Source organism: Esox lucius, chromosome 22 (genome assembly GCF_011004845.1).
Source record: "Esox lucius isolate fEsoLuc1 chromosome 22, fEsoLuc1.pri, whole genome shotgun sequence".
Taxonomy (NCBI): domain Eukaryota; kingdom Metazoa; phylum Chordata; class Actinopteri; order Esociformes; family Esocidae; genus Esox; species Esox lucius.
Genome location: NC_047590.1, coordinates 17,038,696 through 17,058,523, shown reverse-complemented (window position 1 = coordinate 17,058,523; position 19,828 = coordinate 17,038,696). Strand labels below are relative to the sequence as shown.

At 46.4% G+C, this 19,828-nt stretch overlaps 1 protein-coding gene across 4 annotated transcripts in view; it reads right to left on the bottom strand.

Moving 5' to 3' along the window:
- LOC105023742 (interleukin-1 receptor accessory protein-like 1-B) overlaps window positions 1-19,828 on the bottom strand; it is a 239,685-nt gene that overhangs the window by 24,205 nt on the left and 195,652 nt on the right. For all 4 annotated transcript variants that reach the window (XM_010893169.3, XM_020042531.2, XM_010893170.3 and 1 more), the window contains exon 7: window positions 6,944-7,076. In XM_010893169.3, the coding sequence (XP_010891471.1) occupies window positions 6,944-7,076 (133 nt within the window). The remainder of the gene's footprint in view (window positions 1-6,943; window positions 7,077-19,828) is intronic.

The following is a 19,828-nucleotide window of genomic DNA, read 5'->3' as shown; positions in this document are numbered from 1 at the left end:
ACATTGGTATTTCTATTGTTTAGTTACTGTAGAAAATCTGGATTGTACACCATCCCTATGGCTAGATCTATTGGGTAACATGACAGTCTTTGAGTTAGAATACATAATACCCACTAATAACCAAAACATGCATGACTTTAAGACCAAACACGAGCCCTAAAAGGATCCCTTTGCTATTCTGTTATCCTGACATTAAATCTAAGTTCATAACCCTGACATTAAATCTAAGTTCATAACCCTGACATTGTCCCCAATTCCCTTCCACTCAGGTTACAAAGCTACCATTCCCAGCGCATGATTACACAAAGAAGTCCCTATTGTTGGAAGACGAGCTGAAGGCGGAGGATGACGGAATCAATCATCTGACATGTCATATTTGTATATCACAGTGTCAGCGTGGACCCAGGATAATCCTGTTTTACACTGGGTTCAAGGACAATGAAACCCTCAGAGCTGTCTTTCTCACTTTCACTCAACAGCAAAGAATATGGTTTAGTGAGCCGTTGCAGAGATGAACACAGGGTTCAAAGCACAGGGGGGAGTATCTAGGTGTGTTTCAACTTGTCAGTCTACTGTTAGCATGACAATCCTCATCTGATCCAACTGTCTTTGGATCAGAGACCATCTTCAAGGTCCTCAACTGAAGAATTGACCGAGCTATTTATTGTACGATTTTATACAATTGTATTGCCCTCATCTAATATTTAAATTCTTTGTTATTCTTATTTCTCAAACATTTCCACATCTCCTCTTCTGTAGCAGAAGCCTGCTTTCTGCTACATAATGTCGTCTGCCTGTACTTCTGTGATGTTCAGTGGGCTTTCTTGATATCAACAAATGTAATGATTGATATCAGAATTGCAATTCTTAATTGAAAGTCTATGCGATATGGGACGTTTTTCAATTTCTTTCGTATCAAGAATGTGAATTGTTGATATCAAAAATAGCAATTGCAACTAATTAAAAATGTGACTGAATGTTTAAAGGGTTTGCCATATGCACTCAGCCTTCCAACATCCAAATGATTCTAATAGCAGCTCAATAAGAAAAAGTGTATTCCCACAAATGAAATGAAATTAAAAAAAAAAATATTTGATCCTGTCTCAATCTATTCATGGTATGAATAAATTATTTTCAAATAGACTTTATTTATTTAACCACTATTCAATCAACTGAGAACCATATTCTGCTCTGATATTGTATCATGAGGGTACAGTTCTCTATCAATAAAGTTCTTATGATACACTACTCCATCACTACTGTTCATATGAAACTACTCCATCCCTATTTTTCCTATAAAACACTACTCCATCACTACTGTTCATATGACACTACTCCATCCCTATTTTTCCTATAACACACTACTCCATCACTACTGTTCATATGACACTACTCCATCCCTATTTTTCCTATAACACACTACTCCATCACTACTGTTCATATGACACTACTCCATCCCTATTTTTCCTATAACACACTACTCCATCACTACTGTTCTTACTGACACTACTCCATCTCTATTTTTCCTATAACACACTACTCCATCACTACTGTTCTTACTGACACTACTCCATCTCTATTTTTCCTATAACACACTACTCTATCACTACTGTTCTTACTGACACTACTCCATTCCGATTTTTCCTATAACACACTACTCCATCACTACTGTTCATATGACACTACTCCATCCCTATTTTGTCCTCTAACACACTACTCCATCACTACTGTTCTTACTGACACTACTCCATCCCGATTTATCCTATAACACACTACTCCATCACTACTGTTCTTACTGATACAACCCCCACTGCCATGGTTGCATGTAAAACGTAGAAGGCTGGGACGTTTATAGGCACGTACTTCCTGGAACGTGTGTGAGGATAAGGGCAACTAAAAGCTTTGTTTGGCTTCATGTAGGCCTACACTGAGCGCCCCAAAAACCAAAATCATCAGACAAAGCATAGACATAAAAAATCATTCAATGTTCGTGTTTATTTTATTTTTATGAGCACATGTTTTTAGGAGGTTTCTCTTATGGTTGAGACAATAAGCTAACATTACCTAGCTAAGTTGTATCTAAACAGACTTTAAATCCATTTGCTTCTGGAAAATAGTGTTACAGCCTGGTGTTCTCTGCAAAAGATAAAGAAAAACTAACATGCATTGTGTGTTGTTTGATCAAACCTACATAAGCGACTATTGCTCGGGAGAAGCAATTACATTGCCTTTGAGCAAGATTTATTCTTGTGCAAACTGGTCAAAACGTGCATATTATTGTTCCAGTTAGCGCCAGCTAGCACAATTATGGTTTCATTCTTCGCTAGCCAGCCATCAACGAATCTCTGAAATATGGCAATGCATTTAATGCTATTGATAGCCCAGATGACGTTTGGAATGGTTTAGCTGTTTACTTTGTTTATTCCGTGTTCCATAGTTATGGAAAGGACTCATCAACTTGAACCCAATCTAAAAGGGAAGTCTGTGTTCATTGTTCCAGCATCGACGGTTGGAGGTGACACTGCTTTAATGTGGTCAGAAAGCTCGTAGTTTGTAATGATAGTGTTAGATCCTAATGGAGTTATAGAACCGATATTCAACTAATTGCCGATGGGTGGCATAAAAACTTGCATGGTGCACCTTTAATACACAACAGTTTCATTACTGTTCTTATGATGCTCTACTCAATCAATACTGTTCTTATGATACACTACTCCATCACTAGTGTTCTGATGATACACTACTCCATCACTAGTGTTCTGATGATACACTACTCCATCACTAGTGTTCTGATGATACACTACTCCATCACTGTTGTTCCTATAATATACTACTTCATCACTATTGATCTAATGACACTGTACTCCATCACTTCTGCTGTTATGATACACTACTCCATCACTAGTGTTCTTATGACACACTACTTCCTCCCTATTGTTCCTATAATACATTACTCCAACCCTACTATTCTTATGATACACTACTCCATCACAACTGTTGTGACAGCCTCCTCAAAACCTCTCCTAGTACGCTCCATACGTTTGTGTTTATTTGTGTTCCATAATGATGACACTGGCTTCTTCCTCCTCCAGACCAGCCCACAGGTTAAATGAATATTCACCTTTATGATGCAGCCTCTGTAATCACATGAACATCACCACCACGTTGACCTCCCAATCTGTAATGTGGTGTTAGCAGAGCCTGTGGATACATTGCGCACATTAAACTACGCAGTCATTCCAAAAACACAACCGCTTGTTTCTGCGGCTGACAATCTAGGACGGGATTCGCGACGAGGTGAGATCACGGAGAAGCCGAGGAACATCTGGAAAATGAACTCCTCAGCTGCGACCCCACGGCCTTTCCATCACCCACATCCCCCTCCATCATGTGGTCGGACAGCCAGGCGCGTTGGACAGGGCGGGCTGAAGGATAAGGGTCCGCTGTTAGCCTTTTAAAGAGCCCTGCCTGGTCATGTGCATCACTATACAAGTGTAGGGGCTGGGGAAAACCAGTGAGATTAACCACGGGTCAGATCCATCTCCAGTTTGCTCTATGCATCTCCATGCACTACAACAGGTGACTGTTCGGTGTGATATCTGTCAAGGCTCGGTCCCGAAGTCTAACATTTTGCGCACGTGCGTGTGTGTGTGTGTGTGTGTGTGTGATGCACGCGTGTCAACGCATCTGTGAACACGTGCACTGGTCTGTGTGTTTGTGTGTGTGTACGCTCACGTACGTTTGTATGGGTGTACGTATCTTTGTGTGTGTGTGTGTGTGAAGCTGACTGAGCAATGCTGGATGGAGATAAAAGGGTGCCATGATCCTTGATGTTCGGTGGTATGAGGAGTGAACACGCAACATCAGAGAGGCAACTTCCCCATCATATATACCCTAAAAAAAACCTGCCGTGTAGTAGAGTCGATGAAACGCCTTACTTTCAGCCCCGCGACGCATGGAAACCCACACAAACACACACAGATGTCTTGGAGATGTTTGATGAGCCTGAGAAGCCACACGTAGGGTCTGACAAATTGCCCACTGATCCTCCAGTGCGTGTATATATATATATATAGGTACAACCCTAATGAGAGATGCGGGGGAAACAGCGAAGAGCGAAGAGGCAGGAGCATCTGTTGTGGAGCAGGTCGGTCGGAAAACAACTGCGAAAGCTCTCCAATCCGACTCCGGGGAATCGGTGATTGACTGGGCCCCAGGGACCGCCCTCTCCCCGCCCCCCACCCCCCCCGTGACGCTCCCTTACATTACAGCGAGGTGCACAGTCAATTATGCTAGAGAGTAATCTTCAGCATGTGGTTGGTGTGCCTGACTGGAGTCCTCCGAGGTGCTGACACGACCCAGGCCTTATTACAGTGTCACGGTGGGACACAAGTTGGCGCAGCAAGCGTTGCGTGGTGGCTTTCCAACAGCTTCTCCCTCCTCGCAATGCTCTTGAGACCCGCCCGTAGACGACAACCCACGCGCCTTCAGTTCCTTCAGTGTAGCGTCGCGTGTGAAACGTCTCAGCCGCGGGAAACATTCTTCCAAATGCCCCGACACTCTTATTACCGCATTCTCTACTGACAGAATACTCATTGGATTCATCTCCATTTCAAAGACAACAGCAGATGAAGTGCTGGATTTCAAGTGGGCCGGATGAATATAGGAACAACACAGAACATGGTACACATACGCACGTTCTCCCTCCACCCTGGCATAGCTCCAGTGAGAACGTACACACTGGTATTTTAATCAAACTCTCACTGCTGCTCTCTCTGTATTTCTTTACGCCTTGCTCATTCTCTCTCTCTCTCTCTCTCTCTCTCATTGTTATTAGAGCGATAGATCTGTCCTGGTACACTGGACCTGATAGATCTGCCCTGGTACACTGGACCTGTTACCTAATAGAGACGTTTCTAAATGTCAATTGACTGAGTCGTCTTCTACCTTGCCTGCCTGTCCGACTCCACGTCGGACTTAAACTTCTCATTAGCTTACATAGGCCGAGCATGGAGATCTGTGTTCAACGGAATGTACCGCATGTGGGGAGGAGTCAGACGCCACAGGGTTTGTCCAATGGAATGTACTCTGAAAACTGAGGGTGTGTCTGACAAAATGTACTGCAGGTGGGGGAGGAGTCTGATAATTGAGGGCGTGTCTCCCAAAGGGGGCTCTATTTCCGGCACAGAACACTATCTTGATTAAAAGAATTGTAGTATATAGGGATAACAGAACAGGGTATACTAGGGCCTAACTAATACGGATGTCTTACAAGGGAGTCACAGAAGAGGTTAGAGAGGGAACGCTGGATGAAATGCGAGTTGGGCCTGGACCAAACCCTTCATTCATTTGAAGTTACCTCAGAAACATTTACTGACTGACTCATTTACTCCTGTGAAGGTTGGAGCGCATTGTGAGGTTAATTACAGAAGGCGTTTCGGATGTAGCTACCAAGCTTTCCAGACGCATCTGTACTTTGAAAAACATTTTGTTTCCTAGAGGCAAAATGTGTTTTCAAGTACGAACGACCAATAGGTAAAAAAAACCCAGGGACTAATGTCAACTATTGTGGATAGCCGTTTATGCTTTCAACACATATTAACTGGAGCAATGTTGCTATGTGTTTTCAGGCTGTCCTATGATGTCTGTTGCCTGCTTTGTCACTACAACTGTCCCTTGGGGACCAATAAAATATAAGGAAGTGAATTGGTTTTTATAGAAGCCAGACACAAGCTGAATCCCCAGACTAAATATACATTAGTCACTAGGCATCCAGGGACTGACTATATGTTAGTGATCCACGTACTTTTAGGTCTGTAAGTGTGTAGGGGTGTGTTCATTTGTGTGTGTCTATGGGTATATGTGTGTATGTGCGTGTCTGGGTATCTAGGCTCTTCGTTTGACTCGTTTCCCACAGCCAGAAAAGAATCCTGCGGCAAGGAAATGGAAATGAACGTGCGGATCAAAATGAATGGATATTTTGGTGAGTGCAAATCAAGGGCCAATTAAGTCGGACATTTTTTAAGTGCAAATCGCCAACTGTCTAAGCCTTTTTAAACCACGAATACATTACCCGTTCTCCCTCCCTTCGTCAGACACCTGTGCGGCGTATGTGTGTGCGTTTTCCAAGGTTGAAGAGCAGAGCTGTTCCCACTAGACGCCCACAAATCAAAGCGAAGGAGAGCTCGCAGAGTCGCTCTCCTCCCCAGCTCCCCAGTCCTCGCCCACTTGCCTCTAACTTTAGCATTTAACACACGCAACGCGATGAGCAATGCCGGCGAGCCTGATGGCTTTTCCGGGGAAAAGTTTCGGGGGCACGTCCGCGTGCCGCTAACGAAGCACGTATGATCACCTGAATTATTAAAGAGCTGCATACATCATTCATTGATATTATTAAAGACATTCTGTACCCCAGGCTGCTCGTGGCAAAGTTCAATTCTTCCAGTAGGGCTGTCAGATTGCGCCGAGGCAGTGGTAGCCCGTGCTAAAAGGTTGCCGTTGCACAGCGTGTCCCTGACTCCCCTCGTATGAGGATAAATGATCCTGACCTCCAGGGTATATGCATCTAAACGTAGCCCGGAGCTATTCCCCTCCCATCTCCCATCTTATCTAGAATCACGGAAAAGGAATCTTAGATGTGACTCTCCCCGAATAAAACACCAGTGCCACAAATCCCCATGGTAACAGCCAAAGCCTATACATCAGTGTGTTCCAGTCCGCCCATGAGCGGAAAATCGTTAGAGAATGCGAGAGCTCAATATTCAGGAGTTTCCAAATTTAAGACGCGTAAACCTGCTAACAGGATAACATCATCCCACCGCATCACAAGTGCCCTGGCCGGTTGTGACATGGAACTTGCATGGTTCGTCTTGGGACTCACTTGGCACAAGTGCTTCGTAGTGGAAACAAAGCATGTGGCGGTGTGTGAAGGGGTGTGTCTTACTTGATTTCGCTTTCTCTGAACCTCTCCACGTCCAGGTCCTCGATGAACTTCTCCCCCTTCATCCAGTAGATGAGTGGACTGACATCCCCGGCGAAGCCGAAGAACGCTCGGCACGTCAGGTTGACTTGGCTTCCTGCGGGGAGAGACGGGAAACGGTAATTGAGGCGTGGTTGTCGTGGTAACCCAAACATTTGTCGCGGGCAAAGCCGGGGGGTGAGGTCCGGGGGAGGCGGGGTGGTTCTTTCCAGTGTCATGGATCACATCGTCCATGGCCATTGGCCGCTGTCTCCCAATGCCTCCTCATGGTCGTCTAAACATCTCCCCCTTCACCATTCAGCAACCACCCCAACCCCCACCCCAACCCCCACCCCAACCCCCACCCCACTCACTCCGACACCCTCCCGCTGAACTCTCTTTCACTCTCGCCCACACAAACTCCTGGCTTCCCTGCGCGGAGGGCAGGGGGTGGTTATTAGCACAGTCCCCTTATTGTTCCACCCTAGCAATTAGTGCCAGTATGAAACATGATTCACAGTACGCATGGTGAATCTACACACCACGGATTCAGTGCTATTCAAAGCATATTGGACCCACTTCACATACAGCCCCGTGACCCTGAAGATCTGCCTGGCGCTGACGATGTGTGCCGGGAGACTGAAAGGGGCTCTTCACACGTGAACAACTGCTACAGGTCATGGACCGTCGCCATGGTTACGCCTTTAACCTTATCAACTAATACCGCAGGGGGAGAGAATCGAGCCTTGCGGTTGTACGAAATGCTCCGGATGTGTGTCCGGAAGGAGACGTCAATTGTTATTCCATGCCAGGGACGTCGCTAGGCCCTAAACCCCCCCCCCTCCCCAAATAAATCAATATATTAGTAAAATATTTTCGCCAACCTTTCCATCGCATCTAAACCTCTTACAAATTGCAGTTGGAGTTTGATGCTTTGAACTGAACTTGCCCATCTGAAGTGAGCTGTGTTCTGTAAATAGTAACTAACGTTTCTAGTGGTCAGAGAAGCAAATCCTCTCAAGTTCAAAATGTAATAGCACTGGAAATAAATGGTACATTTTGCTAATCAATATACTCTTTCAGCTAGCTCACCACCATTTTTAATAGTAATGTATGGTTATATATTTTTTTTTATCTTAAAATGTATGGAAATTAGTTGCAGTTCATGAATTTCGACTTGCATGACTGATGTAATATTCACTTTGATATTACATCATGTAATATCAAAGTGATCAGAATGTTTTTCTTTACCGGAAGACAAGAAAGCTAGCTACAACTTTCTAGTAGACACCTCAGAGAAGACTAAGACCTGTCATTTATAATACAAATAAAAAGCAATTATAATGTAATTCCAAAAAATTGTAAGGTGGCCAAAAATTGGAGAGCGTTGGCTGATAATAGGGGGTGGTATTTTTTAGCTATGTCACTAACCAAATACAAAAAATATGAATTTCTCATTAATGACATGCTTGCTAACATTTGTAGGTCACTAATAATCATTAACATTGATACTCGGTGCAAGACGAAGCTTTTCTAAATTGCAGTTAGATATGCCGATAAGGGGTTTGAGATGTTCAGTTCTTTGGTCTCAACGGAAAGTGGGTTTCACAGATAAATGTTTGTTTGGATTTAAGGTATTGCAACGTATTCTGTACATAGAAAGGGAGATGAAGTTATTAAATGTTTCTTTTAATTATGATACATTTTTAATGACTTCATTCTGAGAGGAATGGGCTAATGACTAAATCTGTTTCTGAAAAATCTCGCTTAGAAACAGAATATTTACTGTATGTAGATGATCATTTACTATAAACTATAGATGACTAAAGTATTTTGGCTACATACAGCCGTTTTTGTGCCTTTTGTTGGTGTCGGATGGATGAGGACAGAGTGGACTTTAATTTCTTTATTTGGACAGAATTTAAGTCATATTAGATAAGTGTCTAACACAAACCATGAGACAGGTATAGTTTTAGCCAACCTTGACCAAAAATAACCTTATTTTGATCGATTTTACACTGGTTGTTACTCTAAAAATACATGATGAAAATATGTTTTGGGGAGTTCCGAGCTATTCCAAGGCGAGTAGCGCGGAAGTTTGAAATGTTATCGCCGCCCGTCGCCCTCTGCACGTAGCTCGATCCAGCAGACGGACGGGCAGTAAGCGATGTGGTGGGCAGATAGTCCGTAGCCTGGGACGAGACTGGTTTTTGGACATGGTGAATGGGACTGAGGGGGTAAGCCAACACGGCTTAGAGGTATTTTCCCCCTCTCAGCTCGTTTTGCAGCCCAATCTTTATGTGTCTGAGAGATGGATAAGCCCACTTTCTGCTAACTCCACCTGCTAGCTCAAGGGATCCGGGATCAACTAGGACTGGTGTTGGGTTGTCTCTTTATTATTTTATACATTTCACTCGGTTTTCGTGTTAGTACTGTGTCTCTTGAACACAGGAAATCATTTGTAAAAGGCTAAACTTTATGTCGATCACTGTAATGAAATCTTCCTTATTGCCTGTCAAAGGACGCACGCTTGAACATGTTGATGTGAGTGGTTACATTGAGCTCTCTTGTCAATGAAAAATCTCTCTCTGTGTGCTATGATCTGGTGACTTTAGCGCTATACCAAACCATCGAAGAGAGCAGGAACATCGACGGGCCATGTCTAACTGGTCTGATCAAGGAGCGGCCATTAAAAAGTACACTGAGAATGCCAAAGAGGTCACTCAGCGTCCTTCATTAGAGTTTTTACTCATCTCTGTCCCTGCGCCTGGTGGAAGCTAGTGCTCAGATGTCTACGAGATGGCAGATAACACAGGGGGATAATTGGGTACTTGGCAGGTCAAAGATAATAGGGATTGATTTGACCATCTCTCCATGCTTCTTTCTCTTTCTGGTTTGAAACGTCTGACCATGTTGCAAAAGCCATGAAAATAATTTAAAGGGACCCGTGAATCTGGAAGATGTTTATCTTTTCACTTCCTGAATTAGAGTAATTGCCTCTAAACTTAAGCTTTTTGAGACTAGGGGGGCAATTCAATGGCTTAGAATCACAGAATGCACCTTGACTTTGACAGTTGGTGTGCTCATTGAGGTGAGTTATCTGGTGAACCAACATGGGGTTCCATCCATGTCCACCAGAGGTCACTATGGAGCTACATAGCGGTTGCAGACCGGATACAAAAAAAAGCTCAACAAGCTGAAAGGTTCAACCATGAGAGGAATCATCATTCTCTTCTTGCCACTACACAGAAAATAGTGAACCTTTATTACTAGGGGATTGGAAAACACCCCATTTTATTCTATGTAATACCACAAGTCACGAAGGCTCCAAAGTGCCATTATTCCTGTAGGCACATACTGTAGTGTAAATTCCAGCCTCAGATAATGGAGATTATGCACATAATCATTACATAGTGAGGGAACCTTTATTGCCATGTCATTCTAGGTATGCAAAGATCCCACCGACTACACACAAGGGCCTGCCCAAGCGTATGCAAATACTAACGCACGGACATACACACACACGCACGCGCACACACGTGCACACACGTGCACACACGTTCACACAAGCACCCTCATGCACCCTCTTAATGCCCGGGCACCATCAAAATCAATTTAAATCCCCAACCCATGGCCCTTGCCATAACATTCCTAATGCGATTCTCTGTTCTCCACCCCCAGTCTCTCTCTCTCTCTCTCTTCCTCACCCCCCTTCTCTCTATTTACGACGCTCTCTCCTTCCTCTCTTTCTCTCTACCTCACGTCATCTTCCTCCCCCTGCCTCCCTCTCTTTCTCTCCCTCCCCTGTTCTCCCTCTCCTCCCTATCACCCCCCCCCCCTTATCTTTCTCTGCCTTTCTTAAGCCTCTCTTAGTCACAGTAATAAGAAGACAGCGGCATCATTGGCAGCTCGGAGCGGAGGGAAGAAACAGTCAATGGGAAGTACGATCGCCAGAGGAGTGCGCGGCCGCCCGCCCACCATCAGGCCACTGGAATTAACGCGCTTCCGTTTTGAGCGCACGCGGCCTCTGTGACTAAACTGCGAACGTAGGTGTCCCGTCGCTACTTGTTCACTGTTCGTTGACAGAGAGACATGTTTGGGCGAAGTCGCCGGAGAATCAGTGTAACCAGAGAGAATCTCCAGAACATGGGGAGGAGCTGAGTCATTCGGAGTTCTTTGATTCTAACCAGGCCTCGACGAAGTACAGCCTGGGAGGCGCGTAATTAGCTCCCTTGACCAGGGGTCCCAGATCATTATGCACAAACATTACATTGGCCAACGCTGTACGTGATTCTTTCTCACGGGCCTGTACTCCGTGAGTCCAGTATACGCTCAGTATGAAATCCTACCATTGGTTACTTTTGTGGTTGGCCCCTTGGGACCGTGATAACTCCAAGTTTTGAACGTAGACTGCTTTCCAAGCTGTAGAAGGGTTCTCAAGTGAGGAAGCTTTCCATTTGTAATATCGCTTTCCAGAATAAATTAACAAGCTCAGTTACTCTCACAATTAGAGCAAGATTTCAAAGTGACGGGATGTTGCTTTGGAGAGTTTTGGAGCCTTTGATATCCCGGCTGTAATTAATGACATTGAAAAGAGTGTTTTTAATCCTCCTCTTTCCTTCATGGAGAGGGGAAAGCAATTCACTACTGGACAATTAAGCGCACATAATAAACACGGCCAAAACAAAGGAAGACCAGCAGCCCTGCACAGCAGTCCAGTTCCTGTGAATGCGTGCGTATACTTTGTATTAGGCCTACTGTGTGCGCCTGTGGTTGTGTGTAGGTTTACTCTGACTGACTGCGTGTGTGCGTGCGCTTGCGCGCATTTGAGTGCGACCGTGCCGGGACATGGCTGACGCATCAGGCTTATTGTTTCTCCACGCTTCTCTCATGGTGCTTTGTTTTCCTCGCTTCCCCAATCATCCGGCGTAAAGCTACTAGCAGCTGCACTGGTATGACCCACCGCATTCAATTAGCCAACTCTCTCCTCTCCCGCGCGCGCGGCACGTCCAGACCCAGCCGCATTTCGGACCTCATTAGTGAATTGGCTGCCGTGATGCTTCTCTCATTAAGGAAATCCTCGGGAGTTTATGAGGCGGCGCTACAGCGATAACGAAACGGTCGCGTCTGATTTTAACTGTTCTCAACCGTCCCCGGACACACATTTAGTAAATAGGCGATGTCTACCAGAATACACCCCAGACCACCAGAACAACACTATTCATCCCGACCGTTGTGGAGATGGAGACGGCCGTTAAGAGATTCGGTTGTTTACCGCCGTCCTGTACCACAATGAATGGTTGTGTTGACTTCCAATCAAAGGGCAGGTACACTGCAATCGAATGCAATCTTATAGAGATCAATGGATGGATGTGTGCCTGACCACAGAGGATCAATAGGGTTATATTGCATCATGGACTCTGAAGAGAGAGGGCGAGACAGAGAGAGACAGAGTGAGACAGAGTGAGACAGAGAGAGACAGAGTGAGAAAGTACGACAGTGAGATAGAGAGACCGAGTGTGACAGTGAGACAGAGAGAGATAGAGTGAGACGGGGAATCAGAGAGAGACAGAGTGAGAGAGTGTGACGGTTAGATAGAGAGAGATAGAGTGAGGCAGAGAGAGACAGAGAGAGACAGAGAGACGAAGGGGACCTCATCCAAATAACTTGTGCCTGGTAGAGCAGAGCCTGACATTTTCAAAAGATCAACAGCCTCTCCTGCATTGATATTTCAAAGATGCAACGCACAAAGGGCGATTATTACAAAAGCACAATGTGCTAATGGATTACCTTTTTACCAATACAACCAATTTAGACCAGGAAAAAGAACACCACAGTTACTGCTTAAGTGAGTATCTTAATGCTAACCAATCAATAAGACAAGAACGTGCGGTTCCTTACTAGACGTTTCTTGAAAAAATGACCCATCGGCACTTCAATGCACTGTCTGAAAAGCTGATGGTATCCAGCAACGCCAGAGAGGCAGGGGGTGAAAGAGCTCACTCAAGGAGAAAAGGGAATCACTGTCAGTGTGGTCTGAACATTCGCTCAGCATCCCCTTTAAACTGGGACACCTATGGCTTTAGCAGGATCCACGGGGGGAGGCCTCTATGCAGCGCTCGGGAGGTTGAGCTACTGAAGCATGGCTGGAAAGAGATCCAAACACAGCAGAAGACAGCAGGGTTCTTCAGGGTTCTTTGAGCGCCCCCCACCGCTGGCTAACAGTAAAACATACCTTTGCCCCAAGACACAGAGAAATTGGGGGAGAAAACATCCAAAAAATACTTTACATCAGTGTTCAGGGGCGAATTCATACTACTTTCCTGACGCAACCGTTCAAAACTCCTGAAACCCTGTCAGAGCCAACACCCCCACAACTGAACTCAGAGTCAGTCCCTGTATGGCCCAGTGGAGCGACGAGGCTGTGAGTGGAGCCAGGCTCGCCAGGGAAGTCTCAGCGCGTAGCTACCCTGTGCTCAGGCTGCGTCCTACCCCTCCAGCCCCCTGACTCCCAGGGTCCAGGAAGTCCACCTAATGACAGACTAGCAGCTGAGTGTCGTAGCGTGGCTACAAGGCTTTGCTGTAGTTGCGTCTCCCAGGACTTCGTCCGACACGCGGTGGATCAATGAGACGCGTGAGTGGAATGAGGAGGACGGCTGTCCCGGGCAGTGAGGCGAGGACTTGGCCAGTGGAGGTGCCTGTGGAAGCCAACGGAGAAATGTTTCTCCTTATTCCCTCAAATCACAGTCGAGGGAGGGGAGACGGAAATCAATGCCCCCCACCCACCCACCCCCGAGCTCTTTCACAGAATCATTTTTGGGATGCGAGGGTACAGTGGCCTGCACAGATTGCTGTGGCGTCAGAGAACAGATTTCCCATCTGCTGTCTCTCCTCCCTCTTAATCCCCCCGTCCCTAACTACTTCCTCTTTTTCTCTCCCCCTTTCCTCGCCTTTTCTCCGTTCCCATCTCTTGTTCTTGGTTCCAACCTCTGCATCTCTCTGTCCTACACCCAAGTGTCCCGGGAGGGCCCCGTGTGCAAACAAGCCACAGACGGGTTCACATTATGGATTCCGTTTCGGGAGCGTGACAAACAAAGGGGCCTGATATGTGCTGGCGCAGCGCCGGGGGAACGGGAGTTCCACAGCAGCCAAAGCTCCACAAAAAGGTTACAGCTCAGGCCACAGTAATACCAGGCGCAAGCCTACAGGAGGACAAAGCTCCCAACCCCCGACCAAATGGCTTGAACTGGGGAGTGAAAGGACCAGCGGGAACACAGTAATAAGACTGTGCGGCCCAAAAGGATCTGGTGGCGGTCATCTTTATTTGTTATACTGTCAATATTCCTCTGTGTTTGCCCCGATTTTGACTTTTCAAGAAGGTCCTCAAAAGGAATAAATGGATCACCTTTGACTGCTGCTTCACCATGATGTTGATCAGGCCCTAATCTCAGAATCACTGAGCATCCTGACTCCTAAATATTCATCCATGACTGTGTCTTATTTTAATATCACCCGTTACTGCTTTTCTGGCACATCGGTCTACCACTTAAAATTGTCCCTCAAGGGCCTCTGCACTGTGGTCACCCAGGCCCAGTGTGGAGAAGCAGCCCTCCTCCCCTTCCTCATTCTCCTCCAGGTGACATTTGTATAACATTCAATTCAGCTAAACACACGGTAGCAGTTCAGAGCCTATTCAACTTTGTAGATAACGCTTTGTGTGTGTGCCGTTCTAGTCAACCCACTGGTGCACCGTAGACATTGAGAAGTCAGATAACCTTGAGCTTCTCCAAAAAGAAACTGCTTGTCTTAAAAATCCCAGGCACTTACGCCGCCATTTGCAATCCATTTAATTAGAACAATACTATAAATTACGGGCAACGCTATCAAACGAGGGAAAAGTAAACACGACAAAGTTAAATTATGACCTTGCACACGAGTTGAGAGAAAATGTTCAGGGGATATCATGGCACATGCATAAATTTAAGGCCAGAAGTGCGGGTGTGTCAATCATTATCCGGCCCAGAATGCACTGCGCCAGGCGAGGTGTGGAGAACAAGTCCATATTTCAAGCTTGGTGGGAGCTGCTTCATGTAAATTCTTGTGGGTATAATAGACGGGACACAACGCAATTACTCAGAATATTGAATACCCTGAAACGGCTGTCACAAGCCATGTACTATCAGCTTACTCACGTTTAGATGGATTTTTTTTTTTAAGTTCACATTAATGATCAGATCTTATCGAATCATGTCAAATTTTTTTATGTGCGTTATTGTTCCTGATAAATCGACCAATAACATCACAGCCGTGATTAAAAACACCTGCGTGTGTCTTATGAAATCCAAGAGGAACACATGGGACCCACAGTGTTGGACATGATGCCCCGACAAAGTCAGCTTTGCTGTCGAAATACTGGTAGAATTAAAAGATTGCCTCAGAGCCACAAGAGAGTGCGGCTGTTGTTTTCCTTTTCAAGACGGAATCACTACAACATCACATAATAATGACGCAATAGCAACGCATTGCTCTGTACGGTTTTAATATCACTCCAAGGAGGTCAGTTTCTAAACCATCTCTGTACGATTTTAATATCACTCCAAGGAGGTCAGTTCCTAAACCATCTCTGTACGGTTTTAATATCACACCAAAGAGGCCAGTTTTTAAACCATCTCATTTTGGTGGTTTCGTACACTATAATGAAAAGAGAGTTTGCAGAATGGAAGATAAAGTGTTTTAAAACATCTACTTGGGTAATCTTCTTGGTGTCTGTAGTGGCTGGTGAGTAATACCATTCTGTTGATACGTAAGCCTCCAAACATCCAAATCCAACATGTCGTTATATCTAAGCCCTAATCCCTCAACAGTCTCGCATTTCAACATGTCTTCCAGTGTGCGCTTTCCCACTCTCCCCTGTTAATCAAATCCAACGGGTTTCTGATGGAAGGATGAAATGACAGAAAAGGTTATACCATGTGAGTGTTTGTGTGAGATGTGTAATAGTCCATGAGTACGGTAGGCATGTCTGTTCACGTACATGCCAGCCGAGCTAGGTCGACTGCACTGGGAGCGTATTGATGAGCTCTCAGATGGTATTACCCCCCGCCCCTCTCCTGTCTCTCTGCAAGTACTGAGCCTGTGTCCCAGTGACTGACACCTTCCCCAATCACCGCCAAGGTATTTGCATTCGTAATGACCGCCGCTCTGCTTCTGGACCGGTGGGAGCCACCGCGGACGGCCCGACTTAGCAAAGCCTGCGCACCGTAACTCCTGCAGGCCGGCCCATCGGATATCATCCTCAGCAGCTGCCTTGTCACCAAACGGCAATTTTTATGGCAGCTGGTGACGGTAACGGCGGGGGTGGGGGGGGGGGGTCGGGGTCACTGCAGAGTGTGACAGACCGAAGGATGGATGGGCGGAGCTGTCACACTCGGGGCGTGTCACACTCGGGGCGTGTCACACTCGGGGCGTGTCACACTCGGGGCGTGTCACACTCGGGGCGTGTCACACACGCGGCCCACTAGGCTTGCCCTCAGGCTGCTCCTCGGGGTCCCGGGATGACCGGGTCGGATACACGCCGAGAGCCCTGGCTGACAGGAGGATGGAGACAAACGGCCACACGGAATATCGATGGGGCTGGGGCGCGTACATTCCCTCCACGGGTCCAGGGAGACAGATATGGGACCGCGGGGATGGACTTTATGGACTAAAGACACGCACAGTGCATAAAATACACCTTTCATCCTAAAATGTTAGAGGCCCGTTATTAAGCTCTGTCGAACGCCAATGATTGGCACACATTTATGCAAATGCGTATAAGACACATTGGAACAGTACGCTTAGCGTCCATGTGGGTGAATCCACGATTGAACCCATTTCCCAGCGAGCCGGCTAGACCCCACTTACACTAGCCTTGTTATGCTAGTCAGCCAGGCGCATTGCTACACTAAACTGTGGAAGTCATCATGTGGAAGTTAATCTCTCTCTGGATAGCGAGGCTGTAATACTAAAGCTCATGAGGAATTACGGAGAGATTTCCAGAAAAGCTGCTGGCAGCAATTTCCCTGTCACTTTATTAGCCAAGATGTGCAATTTGTGCTAGCGCTTAAAGAGGCAGGATATGTCTTGTTTCACATATAATGTCGGACAGTCATGGGAGCTATAGGAGGCCGGGAATACTCCTTTAGGTGAAACAGGGATATAAGACAGACCACACACACACACATTGTATGGAAAAGAGGTTGCGCGCATACACACGCAATTACAAAACTCCCCTGTTACCCAGCTGAATACAGGGACAATGAAAAAGCTACTAAATGGGCTGGGAAAGAAAATAAATTGTGTACGTGCGTATTTCTGTGTTAGTATGACTGCGCGTACGTGCTTATGCGTGTGCGTGTGTGTGTGTGCGTGAACGCGAGACGCCACTGTGTGTGGATGGGAAGGCAGGTACCGTAAAGCTTTCAGCCCCGCTAATGGCCCTCCAGCTGGGCAGCCTCGTGTCAACACACGGGGCCCTGCCCTCAGACATTCACAGTCCGACACGACGGCTCCAACGCAGCGGGCGGCCACTAGAACTGTGATCCCACGCTCCCGCCGCGTCCGGAAACGGATTGTATTCCACACAGATACAGAGTCTCCGAGGTTACGGAATAATCAAAAACGTGGCGAGACTTTGTGCACCACAAAGTCCCTGAGAGATCTGGTTTCTATAGAATATTGTGTATAATATAACACGCGTGTAAGGTTTCGTACAATGTGTGTGTGCATGCGTGCGTGTGCGCGCGCGCGCGCGCGGGCACTCAGAGTAGATCTCTGCGAGGTATGACAGAGTGAAAGCCAGCTGGTCTGACGAGCCTCTCAGGTGATAGTGTGCTCATTACGGTAGATGATGCTACTGCTTCCCCCTAAGTGAGTTCTTGTCAACCCAGATGATTTACCATCGACCGACGGCGTATGACTGAGAAGGACTTCCTGCGAAAAGGGATGGCCGATCATACAATGTAAACACACATCCTGCAATGAAAGGTGCCACGCCGGGGGTGTTCAAGCCTGGCCTGACACGCAATATTGCTCCCAGCTCTGCTTTGGACAGCTGTGTGCGTACGTGCGCATGAGACCGTGTACGCGTTGTATCCCCCATGTGTGTGATCGCATTACTGCATGCGTTTGGGTGCGACTGCGCCGCGATCGTGTGCGTTTCCCTCGGCCGGGGATCTTTTTCTCATGTCAGTCCATTAGCTCGGCGTGTCACTGGGGGTCTCTGGACGTCAAACATGAGCGGTGCTGTTCGGGTGCTCCGGAAAGCTCTGCCCCGGGTCAGGCACTGCCAACACCGAGGGTAAACAGCTTGTCCGTACCTGTGGATAGGTCCCAACAGACAGCGGATAAACAACAGCAATGCTCAATAGTCTTAATTACTCCATGCATTTGCATCTCATTGTCAACCAAGCCCCACTGCAAGGAACCCCCCCCCCACCGGTCTCTCACTGCAGACGTGCTGAAGGAGAACAGAAGATAAAAAGCAGTAACAATGAAGGGGATTGTCTAAGGCTCACACGCAGGTGCCGGGAGGAGGGGAATTCAGGGGGTGGATGGGGACTATAACTGCCCCAGCTGAATTAAAACAGAACATTATTACAAACGCGCGCTGTGTGGTGAAAGAACATGGTCATTTTATTGTGTTACCCGAAGACGTGTCAAAGGAATGGAATTGGGATCCAAGCAACAGCAGGTATGTAACCTAAGGGATTGGGGTTTTTTGGTGGTACATTGCAGGGCCCGAGGCCGAAGATTGTATTTATTTCATTATGCAGAAAATCTTGAAGACACTGAGAAAAACAAAACCAATTGGTAGATTTGGTTCCTAGTACTGGGCTAGACAAAGGTTTTCACCAGGGAAAGGCAGGCTTGATCCAACCTTGGTAGCCAAGCCTACAATCAGTTCCAAGTCTTTCCAGAATCTTCCCTTCACTCCTCCTCAGGGTTCTGTGTTTTAATTCATGTCACTCTTCCTTGTGCAAAGTCATTTATTCAGTCTCCGTTGTAGATAAGGTGTAGCTGTTTTTAAAGTAACGACCTTGATAAAATTGAGAGGTGAAGCAAACTGCCTGTCTGGCAGACTTAGGTCAAAATCTTACAAAATGTGGTGTCATTGCAAAAAAAAAAAAAAAAAAACAGATAGCGAGAAGGTGCCGTGCCTTGAGGGCTCAAACTAATGATGCATGTAATAAATGAACCCGGTGCCCAAAAAAAGCTGGCACAGCCAGAAAATAATGGATAGTCCGTAAAAACGAATGCAGCACTTACATCATCTGTATTTCAGCCATGAATATGATATTTATCGCGGTAAACACAGCGAGTCAAATCAACATGAATCTTATTAAAAAACAACTGCAGATCAAAGCGTTTCGGATTAAAGTCTGAACGCTATCGGAGGACAAAACAACTACACCAGGATCCCCAGAGTATGGGCCTATTTTCTGGCCCAGCAGCCAGACGGACGGTGAGTCATCTTGTCATATGTGGCCTTAGACTCTCGGCTCGTCTGGGCAGCTGAAGCTGTTCTCCAACCTACGTGGACAGTAGTAATGGACCTTGGGTGAGGAAATGGGGAAAACACAAATGCAGTGTCCCTATGAAGATTCTAGACCGAACCACAAAAGGGCCAATTGATCTCATATCGTGGAGCAAGAGGCCCCCTCGTGTCCCAGGAGTCAAACTCTCAACCTGGCCTTGAGGAGTGGAAATGCTTGCAAAGCCCCGTGGGTGTCTCCCATTGGCTCCTGTTTGTGTCTCTACGACACTGCGAAGGGTGACACCTGCACTATAATATGGAAGTCGTTTCTATGGCCCACTCCTCCAGCTGTGCCC